Source organism: Porites lutea, chromosome 7 (assembly GCF_958299795.1).
Source record: "Porites lutea chromosome 7, jaPorLute2.1, whole genome shotgun sequence".
Taxonomy (NCBI): domain Eukaryota; kingdom Metazoa; phylum Cnidaria; class Anthozoa; order Scleractinia; family Poritidae; genus Porites; species Porites lutea.
Window position 1 is genome coordinate 568,789 of NC_133207.1, and position 11,212 is coordinate 580,000.

The 11,212-nt window shown below is 39.9% G+C and overlaps 2 protein-coding genes across 2 annotated transcripts; one reads left to right on the forward strand and one right to left on the reverse strand.

Moving 5' to 3' along the window:
* Positions 1–4,620, forward strand: LOC140942960 (uncharacterized). The gene is made up of 4 exons (XM_073391982.1): positions 1–1,231; positions 1,796–1,897; positions 2,756–3,264; positions 4,042–4,620. The coding sequence occupies exons 1-4, from the start codon at positions 79–81 to the stop codon at positions 4,273–4,275; spliced, it is 1,998 nt and encodes a 665-aa protein (XP_073248083.1). The 5' UTR covers positions 1–78; the 3' UTR covers positions 4,276–4,620.
* Positions 4,621–4,901: 281 nt separating this feature from the next.
* Positions 4,902–8,929, reverse strand: LOC140943392 (alpha-(1,3)-fucosyltransferase C-like). The gene is made up of 2 exons (XM_073392471.1): positions 8,891–8,929; positions 4,902–6,024 (listed from the first exon to the last, which is right to left on the reverse strand). The coding sequence occupies exons 1-2, from the start codon at positions 8,927–8,929 to the stop codon at positions 4,996–4,998; spliced, it is 1,068 nt and encodes a 355-aa protein (XP_073248572.1). The 3' UTR covers positions 4,902–4,995.
* Between the last annotated feature and the right edge of the window lie 2,283 nt (positions 8,930–11,212).

Genomic DNA, 11,212 nt, shown 5'->3' on the forward strand with positions numbered 1-11,212 from the left:
TGTCGTCGCGTGACCTTCTATCCTGTGAAATGATCAACTGGTAATGACTTAGAAAAGCATGAAGAGCACATTTTGTCCATGGGAACATTCTCAGTAAGGAATCTACGAGCGGACACACAAAACGTTGCCATGAGGAACAAACGGGCCTTTCCCAGGCTGATGCGGTTTTTGTTATTCTATCTCGCCACCTGTGTGGCTGTGTACCTTTTCTTTCGCTATTACTTGACGAATGACCATGATTATGGAACTCCAATGCCCGCAGCTTTTATTCACGAGAACGTTTTAAGGCCACTGAAGAGCTTCCCTTCTGTTAAACTTACGGTGTCGCCAAATGAATTATTTGAAAAATTATACTACCATAAAATCAGGACAACACCAGGAACGTTCCATGAGCCAAGCTGGCACAAGACAAAGAATGATTTTGTAACAAAACTGGGTGATTCTTCAGAGAAAGGCGATGAATTTATTCCCAACTCATTAATAGGTTTACAAGAGAAAAAATTTGACGGTAGCCAAGATGACATTTTGGTGGAGGAAACTTCAACAAAAGGGAAAACATATAGTTCTTTAATAGCCCCGAACCAAGTGAATAATAGCATGAACTTAAGTTTACTTCATAGTATTTCAGATCTTCAAAGAACTTCTATTTCGTCGTCGACCATTTTGCATCGATATCAAGACTTCCGTAGCGAGTGGTTTCGCCAACGTCGCGCACGCGTAGATTGGCGGAGTATGATTCGACCGTGTATTGATAACTTGCCTTGGGGACTGGTGAAAAATCAGTGGGGGAAGACCAACAGAAGTAGTGCCGCTGCAAGCGAGATTGTCTATCAAGAAATTAAGCCAGCAGGGGAGTTTAGTAAAATTTTCATTCAATCTAAGACAATTAATAATCAAACAAAGCTGATTGGCGGCGACACGTGGAGGGTGTATTTACGAGGTCCTTCAAGTGTCGCAGCCACTGTATTTGATCATCAAAACGGGACGTATGAAGCTCTGTTTCTCCTCACGGAGCCTGGTATCTACCAGGTGCTGATCTTTCTTGATTATAGCCTTTGTGATGGATTTAAGGATCCACCTCCGGATTGGTTCATCCAAGGCAATGCGCAAGGGAAGTATCAAAGAGATGGCCTCCTAGGTACACTTGATGACTATTTGAATGAGCCCTTTAGAAATGGGAACCGTTTAACCATTACAATACCCAAGGCGCAGTTGAACACGACGTTTATAGGTAGGTAATCAAAGGATGGAATAACGAGAGTTTTCAAGCAGAACTTTCCCAGACACTAAAAATATCATAACTAGCCCATATTGAGCAAAATCAATGAGAAATGCATCTATTTCTTGTCTCAAAAAGTACTGAGAAATAAATGTTCATATGCCTCGCTGGATATCTAAAAATCCTTACCAAAAATCAGTGTACTCATTTGACGGAAGTAAGGCCAAATTGAGAGCTTTTTGGCTGCGATAAGCCAGAAAATGACACCACATTAAAATTATAAAATTTTCCATATTTCGGATTGCTAGTTGAGGAAGACCCATTTTACATATCAAAGTGAAAAAGAAGCATATATTAAAGGACAGTAGCATGACACCGATACTGATTTTCACAAACAAAAATTCGGTTTTATCAACAGAGTTGTTGAGTCAATTTACATTGTAAAAAGATTCAAAAGAAGTCGTTTCAAAGTACTAGCCACATTTTTTAAAAACTGTATCTCAAACGGTATGTTTTATATCCTGCTGTTTGTTTTTCGTATTATTACCATTTACTTTTCAAACTTTACTTTGCCAGAATCACTTCACGAGGATTTAGGTTCCTGTTCCAATACCTGCAATCACCTATGGGATGGATTTGGACAATGGCAAAGCAACCAATGGAAGCCTTACCTTCAAGGTCAGTCAACATATTATGTCTTCCATACCCAGTTTAGAGGCGAAAAATACGGCAGGTTTCAGTGCGTCGAATTTACGATTTAGCGGACGGGCCTCGGCAGCTTCGTCAAACGGGTCTTTACTATTCCGGTGCCATCGGTTCGCCTCGACGCCGACAAGTATCTGAATAACAAGATACTGTGGTCAGTTAAGTAAGAGTGACAACCTGAACTCTTAGTTCGTGTTGTCTCGATTGTCGCGATCAACAGCGGTATATATATCCACTTTCGTCTTACTTTTTATGTTTGCTTCTGACCCTAGACTTGTTTTCAGTGGAGGCTAGGTATTTCAGATCATGTTGTTTCTTCGGGCATCAAACCCTTTTCCATGGATATCGGGGACATGCGATGAGGGCGTGCGTCTCCCATCGATCAGGGCTTACAACTACTCACATGCAGTCTTGTTCTGTAGATGTATGACCTTCAAACACAAGAGCGGTGAAGGGCCTGCATAAGTTATATGCTAATGGGGTAGGGAAAGTGAGCCGTTAGCTTCCTGGCCTTTTATCTCCTTCATCATCCTGTATCAACTTACATGGGACGTGAAGAAACCACTGTGTTTCTTAAATAGAGCGGGGGGTTAAACCCTGGTTGTTTGATCAATCTTTCGGGCCCTTTCCCGATTTTTTTCTGATGGGAGGGGTCTGCATACACGGGCTAGGTTTGTGAGGGGCAAATTTTACTCAAAAACCTTTAGTACTACGCCAGACCGATTGTTATCACCGCCCGTTTGGCACCTCTGAAATAAAACAACAACAACAAAAACAATATATGTGGGTGCCCTGTTAAACGAATTTCTTTCTCTGCATGCATTACAACAGAGTCCTACGACTGGGCGTTACCGCTACTATACAAGCAGAACGGAACATTTTGGGTCTACGGCGACTCGTTGGCCCTTCGTCTGGTGAGTTCAGTTCAGACTCGGATGTTATGCACAAAGCTCTACACGGGGTGTATATCAAGCTACAACTGGATTTATCCCATTGTAAATGAGGCAGTGGATAAGGAACTGAACGACGATCTTGACTTCAACCCTGAAAGAGTTATCGAGACAATCCTTGCCGTTCTTCGTCACCCTCTGATGCAGCAGCGAGAAAGCAGTGTTCTTCTACTGAACCTTGGAATTCATTATCCTATTGGGGTGAACTTTACAACTTACCAGAAGCTAATTGGCGACTTGATAAACAAACTAAAGGAGACAAGAGTTGATTCGCAAGGAAACGTAGTTCCTAAGTACAAGGCCAAAATTATCTGGAAGACATCGTCTGCTATACACAAAGAAAAGGCTCAAGAACTCAACATAACCCACTGGCGATTCTTCACCACTCAGGTACATGAAGCAGGCGTTATTTTTGGCGCATTTCAGGCGAGAGGGACGCCGTGGCTAGGTGTGGTGCGCCAGACACGCGTTTTCATTTTCGCCCCATTCTTCGTTGCGCCTGTCTGGTACTTCACGCCTGCCCACGCGGATCTCGCGCTTGCCCTCATTCGCCTAAAAAACGCGAAAAAATAACACCTCTTCATCAGGAGGCAAACACAACCCTAACACTCCCACTTTGCTCCACCCCAACCTCGTCCCAAGGGCTTTTCCCTTAAAAAATGGAAAAGCTCTGGGGACGAGGTTGGCTCCACCCCAGAATATGTCTTTATCTAGACTACCCATTAGTCTAGTTTGCGGAAGGAAGTAAATCCTGTTTACACTTTAAGTCACAACCAGTTGAAATTGGTTGTGAACACCGTATGCGGGCGCTGTCAGGATCCCGGTGCTGTCCCAATCATCTCAACGCGACCGACTGAGAAATTAAATTGGTACAGATGTGACCGCTCTGTTACTCGGTTTTTTTGTAAACTGTCGATAATTGATGAACAATTAATATGTATTAAACAGGAAACTGGAACGGGAAAATGCAAAAGAGACTATCGAAAAAGTACTGAAACTGGCATAGAAGAAAAAAACCTTTGAGCAGTTATTCAACACTGTTACTTTAGCTGGTACCAAGAGACATAATGAGATATTATGGCTCTTGCTGGTACACATAAAAAGGACCAGAAAAAAGGGTTCGTAGCCGTGCTTTTTATTGATTTTAAAATATTTTGTTTTCATCAGCGAGTTGCAGTGTTCAGTAGCTATGCGATGTCAGCCATGTGTGAAGCCGGTTTTGACGTCATAGACATATATCCCATGACTGACTCATACCCAGGTGGCACGCTGGATGTGGTTCATTACCCAAATCACGTGTTCAGCTCCATGGTAACAATGCTGGAGAAATACAAAGTGAACAACTACAGACAATTGAGCGGAAATGAGACACTCAATAGAATAAAACGTTGCATCGGTTGATTAGTACGAAGTGGATAACTAGGACAACGACGAGACCGTGAACAGGAATATAGAGAAAACATCAGAAAAACAGGAGGACAATGGAACGATTAAATTACCGAAATATGGAAAGTTTGATCTTGATTTCGACAAGCTCAGTTACAAAAAAAGGGGAACTGTAAACAGTCTCTTCTGGGATAGCCCCTAACCCCATGTTAGGACTTTCTTCTGAGGGCAAAATGATGGCTGAGGGAGGGGTTGGTGGGCAGTTTTTTTGTAATATCAAGGTGACGCGTAAAGGTGGCCAAAAGTGTTAGAGCCAATTAAAAAGGTGTACCAACCCACTACAACTATCACCACCATCAACAACTGTACTGTGAAACCTCAGGGAGGCTTCCATATCTTAATTCTTAATGTGACACTGTCTTAACAATACCACCCTGTCAAATAAAATAGCTACATTTTTAGTTGAGCTTGCTTTATTATTGAGATGCAAGCGTTTCTTTTTCTTTTTTTCGTGTGTGCACGTCAAAAGGGGATTCATGGTCCCAGGCGTTCCTAGCGGAGACCGTGGAAACTGGGGATAAGGCTTACACCTAGAGTTGGTTTCTGCCTTTCTTTACTCCTTTAATTTGACTCTTTATAAGACGGACATCTCCTTAAGACGGACACTTGGTGTCAGCCTTAAAGGTGTCCATCTTTGAGAAAGTTGACTGTATATCCATTAGACTAAAATGAACATTAGCCAATGATTTTATCAAATTGTTCAGAGAACCGGTTACACTGCTTCACTGACCAAAAGTCTTCCAGGTTTTCGTAAACTTTGTATGGGGTAGATGCATTGTTTGCCAGGGCACACAGGTCACAGGTCCAGTGGCCCAGGCAAGTCATATCACCCTTCTGCAAACAGTCATTCCGTTTATACTTTGTTCTCCAGCTTAAGTACTCATTGTAGGCAGTGTTATTCTTGTCCAGGTATAGCAAGTAATCAGCAAGTTCCTTGACGGATGAAAAATCCCTCACATCAATATAAGACCCTGGAATAGCTATTTTCCCGTAGTCCGCACCACCCATTACAATAGGAACAATACCATTGTCTAAGGGAGAAAGCCAATACTTCTCTGTCACGTAATCAAGGCATTCAGTGTTTTCAAAAGCAAGCTGGAATTTGTACGTCTTAAGAAGTTTGATGCAATTTTCATCGTCATGATGGCAACTTTGACCGCTGCAACCACCGAAAATATCCACCTTTAAAAATTGTTTCAGTTTCTCAACATACGAGAAACGTTTGCCACGGCAGTTACTGACTGTCCACACAACTAACTTGTCCTTCCCAAAGGAATAGTCTTGAATGGAAGCGTTTTCACCAACAGACTCAAGTTCGGTGAAGAAACCGTACGGCACGTAAACATCAGAATCAGTTCGATAGGTCAACGTCCAGTTGAATAACCCTTTCAGCTGACTGGTTTCAATGCTATTCAACGGGCTTTCAAGAGCAAAAAAGCCCCAAGTTTGATTCGAAGGTCTGCGGTTATGCAGTTCGCGAAGAGTGGTCTCATCCGTAAGGTCGCTTTTGTAACCGTGAAATATCACAACGTCGCTGGATTTGAAATCTTCCTTATTGTAACTCAAAATACAGTTTCGAACACGGCAGGGCTTCCCGTTAGACAAAGTGAATTTTTGTGAATCTTCCAAGCCTTTCCAAGGAATTGAACTGAAAAACGCAGTGTAAATCAACACCGTTCGAGGACGAAGATCAGATTTTTCCTTCTATGGGCATTAGCCGGCATTAGAACACCACGAAGGTAGAACAAAAAGAAACACACGCAAATTAATAAAATAGGTCAAAAAAGGTTTGGCCCAAAACAATAGTACATAAATTAAACTAAAGAAACCATAACAATAAAATGCGTTCGGTTACCTGTAGAGAGTTCTGAGAAGAGACTGAAATATTCAAAGAGAATAATCTTGTCTGATTTTTTTCAGCTGCCTTTTTAGGGTGGTAAGTAAAGTTTGTATGATTAAAAACAATAATAAAGACGAGAATTATCGTTGAAACCAGAACGAACACCACAAGAAACATTACAGACGCTTTCTTCAACATCTTAACACATGCAACAGCCACGTAACAGTGAAACTGGGTCTAAATAAATAATTTGAACAAGAAACTGTCACGCTTACATGTGGTGGGCACCTGAAAAACGATAATGGACTGCATGGATTTTGAACTGCATGTACACGGTGGAGTGGGCTAACAAAAAGTATATAAGAAAAACGAAAAAAAACAAAAGTAATTTCAATGTAACAAACTTCTGTATAACGAAAAAACAAAAATAATTTCGATATAACGAACTTCTGTAACGAATTCCTCGTTTGTTACATTTGTGACGAATTATTTCATTTGTTTGTGGCTCCAGCACTACCTCCTACTGTTCATCATTTTCTCTAATAAATTACACTAAATTCAAACTGTCCAAACATAGAGTACATAAGAGGATGATTAGGGAAAAGGGCAAGCAATCTTTCTCTAGTTTTAATTTTAAGGAAACGTTTTATTTTCTGTCTTCAATAGGCCATTTCCGAGTTCCCCCGGGCCTCTGTTTCAAAACGAGGATAGGTCCTCAGCCTTTGCTACGGAAACCATTTTTCATTCTCATGCAAATAAAACTCATTTTCACGGGAAAGGTTGTGCACCTAGCCTCATTTTGAAAGTGAGGGTTTTTGGAACTCGGAAGTGGCCTATTTTAGAGAGTTTTTCTACACAGACTGCGTAGACAGGGGAAGTCGTTACGTCACGTTGTCATGGTAGCAAAATGTTTGGATGACAACCATAACCGAAAATTCACTAAAAAATAAATTCGCACTGTTTCAAACTTCTTCGATCTTATTCAATTTCATTTAATTTGACAAATGTTGGCGAAATCTTCTGGATTGAATTCGAAAGAACCGTTTCAGTACGGTGGCCCACAACTGTCAAATACAAATTACTCACATCAAATACAAATTGCTCACATCAAATACAAAATCCTGACATCAAATACAAATTGCTCACATCAAATACAAATTACTCACATCAAATACAAAATCCTGACATCAAATACAAATTGCTCACATCAAATACAAATTACTCACATCAAATACAAAATCCTGACATCAAATACAAATTGCTCACATCAAATACAAATTACTCACATCAAATACAAATTGCTCACATCAAATACAAATTGCTCACATCAAATACAAATTACTCACATCAAATACAAAATCCTGACATCAAATACAAATTGCTCACATCAAAAACAAGATTAAACGGTCAGCGGTCGGAGAACGAAAACTATGTCCAGTTTTCACTCGGCCTTGACCCGACCGCCATTTTCTTCCTGCACATGGTATTCTCGTCGGGATGTTTTGCAGCAACTGCGGAAGAAATGTCGACAATTGCAACTTTTGTAGCAACTGCGGGAAAGGTAAGTTAAAGCTGTAAACTAGTGGCGAACGACCAATTAAGGTCTACGAAGAGTTGACTTTGTAACTCAAATCAGAGGCTCGCTCATTACACTTACCAAACCCCAGACCTTTAATAGTACACGTTTTATTTCGTCTCTCGCCTGCAGGCATCACACCTGATTCGTGACCGTGAGTTACTGTAGCCTATCTTCCCCATTTTATATAAGATTAAAGTGTGACTGGTCAGGTCATATTCGGCAGGAAATCTTCCAACTCCCAGGATGAAAATCTTAAGCACTTGACACTGAAAAACACGTGTCGGGTTGGCTGGTATGGAAGTATAGAGATCCTTGACTGGGCAATTCTATTTTTATAATTCTATAATTCTATTCTATGCTGAGCAAGGACCATTAATAAGTTCACTCATGCGCCCCTGTACCTTCAAACAACAGGTTTTCTTTAGTAATTAGTCCAAAGATCATATCTTAACTGTTCAGACTTTGACAGCAAAGCTATCTTCAAGCTGCTCTGTCCAGATTTCCTTGAAGCCAAGTCATAGCCAGCACCCACCGGATTGGGCCATTTCACTTAATATCTGCACCCTCCCCCCTCCTAATGAGGCACTTTTATTTTACCCATTCAGGTAATTTTTCATCTTACCTCTACAGAAAAGAAATATGAAAGTGCCGACCCATTTTCCCCTCACAAAAACTGCAGTTGTTTTCAAGAGATAAAAGGCACAGACTTCGCTGGCCCTTCAGAAATCAACTGTCAAAAACCCCTCCCTCCGCCCCCAAAATCCCGGTCCCTCAAAAGGGGGGCGAGTGGGTGTGCATATTAAATAGAATTGCCCAGTCAAGGATCTCTATACTTCCATACCAGCCAACCCGACACGTGTTTTTCAGTGTCAAGTGCTTAAGATTTTCATCCTGGGAGTTGGAAGATTTCCTGCCGAATATGACCTGACCAGTCACACTTTAATCTTATATAAAATGGGGAAGATAGGCTACAGTAACTCACGGTCACGAATCAGGTGTGATGCCTGCAGGCGAGAGACGAAATAAAACGTGTACTATTAAAGGTCTGGGGTTTGGTAAGTGTAATGAGCGAGCCTCTGATTTGAGTTACAAAGTCAACTCTTCGTAGACCTTAATTGGTCGTTCGCCACTAGTTTACAGCTTTAACTTACCTTTCCCGCAGTTGCTACAAAAGTTGCAATTGTCGACATTTCTTCCGCAGTTGCTGCAAAACATCCCGACGAGAATACCATGTGCAGGAAGAAAATGGCGGTCGGGTCAAGGCCGAGTGAAAACTGGACATAGTTTTCGTTCTCCGACCGCTGACCGTTTAATCTTGTTTTTGATGTGAGCAATTTGTATTTGATGTCAGGATTTTGTATTTGATGTGAGTAATTTGTATTTGATGTGAGCAATTTGTATTTGATGTGAGCAATTTGTATTTGATGTGAGTAATTTGTATTTGATGTGAGCAATTTGTATTTGATGTCAGGATTTTGTATTTGATGTGAGTAATTTGTATTTGATGTGAGCAATTTGTATTTGATGTCAGGATTTTGTATTTGATGTGAGTAATTTGTATTTGATGTGAGCAATTTGTATTTGATGTCAGGATTTTGTATTTGATGTGAGCAATTTGTATTTGATGTGAGTAATTTGTATTTGATGTGAGCAATTTGTATTTGATGTCAGGATTTTGTATTTGATGTGAGTAATTTGTATTTGATGTGAGCAATTTGTATTTGATGTCAGGATTTTGTATTTGATGTGAGTAATTTGTATTTGATGTGAGCAATTTGTTTTTGATGTGAGCAATTTGTTTTTGATGGGAGCAATTTGTATTTGATGTGACAGTTGTGGGCCACCGTATTTTCTGAAGTTAGAAAAAGAAAAAAGAAACTGTTTGTGTTTTGTTCACTTACTCCGTAGAGCGGGCGCGTGAAAATAGGAAGTTTCATGTCGTAGTCATGCAAGGATGGCTAAAAAATGTGCAAAAAAGCGTAGTACACGTGCAAAGTTGTTTTTTTACTAATATAATCTTATTGCTTTTTTTGCCGTTCTCCGTCGCTCCCTTTTGTTGTGATCCAAAAGTTTTGCTACCATGGTAACATGACGTCACACTTCTCCTCTCTATTGTACTCGGGACATTGGGACGTAGTCCATCCCACGTGACTCAAAAGTAAGAATTTGTCCAGATTGGACAGTGAACGATTTCCAAAGAAAAAGCTATGTTAATTGCTCTACGAGCAAGGTGTTGTTTATTACAGGGAAATTATTTTGAATTAAGCCGAGCAAAGGAGTTATTTAATGAGCGTTTGCATTGTTATCAAAACGGGGAAATTTATTTCACGATTCTCGCATAAAGAACTAAATCCCCAAAATTAAACGACCAAGTAATTTTGTACACAACAAGAGGAATTAATTGCTTCACGAGGTCTCCTTAGTTTCTAATTGTATTTTGTCTTTGACTTGTGTTTTGGACTAAACGTTGAGCGTAATTGCCAGTAAATTGCAACTGAATAAGGAACACTAAGAAAGTTAATTACCACAGTAGGGCCGGGCTCACCGCTGCAAATTGCGGTGATCGGCATGCTAGAAAAGTGCGTTAAAAAGCGTTTTAATCTTTTTCTGGTAACGTATTAAAAAACTGTCACAGACCCGCCGAAATCGAGCCTTTGAAATGCGTGCAATTTCACCTCATATTAGTTTCTGCAATCAGTCCTTTTAAAAATGTGCGTAAAAGATCGAGGAGAAAGCTTTATAGCCGATTGCTAGTTAAAAAGAAGGATTTGAGGCGATCTGTTTCGCAATTTAGTTAACATTTCGGTCCACTTAAACAAAAGAGCGAATAATTTTGAAACCGCAAGTTAGCCTTTTTTCAAAAATTTGAGAATCTCGAGATTAACAGTCGTTTTATATGCCTTTTGAGATTCAAGACAATTGATAACTTGTAAAGGCGGTAAAACAACGGATACAATTCGCTGATTTTTTGTCGCACATTTTGTATATTACAGTAAGAAGTAAGAGCCTCTCATTATTACAAAGGTGAAGAAAGCCCACAAGAGCTAGTCAACGATAAGAACTTCTACTGTTTTCCAACTAAAATTTTTTTCGTAAAGTTTGTTTTTCTAAAGCCTTAGCTTTTTCTTTTATATGTATGCAATGTATTTTAAACTTTTTGTTTTTCAGGCAAAATAAAAGTATTGATATTTCAACAAGTATTTTTATTAGCCTTAAAACGCTACTGCACTTTTATAGCGAGTAAATCTAACTTCATTAAACCTATTAACTAACTTGAAAAGTGGAACTTAGAACTCACGTTAACTGTAACAACATTAAGAAACAACATCATTCATGCTGCCCGCATGCATTATCATAAGATCCCTCATAAAGGCAAAGTCAAGTGACGCCGTGTGGTTTATAACTGGTTTTCATTGTTTTCTCTTTTTTTTCTATCTACTGGTGCTAAGTTTATTGTTTGTAATCTTTGTTAT

Coding starts and splice junctions, on each gene's coding strand:
- LOC140942960 (XM_073391982.1), top strand. CDS start 79: ATGGGAACATTCTCAGTAAGGAATCTACGAGCGGACACACAAAACGTT. Junction 1,232..1,795: donor GTTGAACACGACGTTTATAG/GTAGGTAATCAA, acceptor TTACTTTGCCAG/AATCACTTCACGAGGATTTA. Junction 1,898..2,755: donor ATGGAAGCCTTACCTTCAAG/GTCAGTCAACAT, acceptor GCATTACAACAG/AGTCCTACGACTGGGCGTTA.
- LOC140943392 (XM_073392471.1), bottom strand. CDS start 8,929: ATGTCGACAATTGCAACTTTTGTAGCAACTGCGGGAAAG. Junction 6,025..8,890: donor TTGTAGCAACTGCGGGAAAG/GTAAGTTAAAGC, acceptor TAATGCCCATAG/AAGGAAAAATCTGATCTTCG.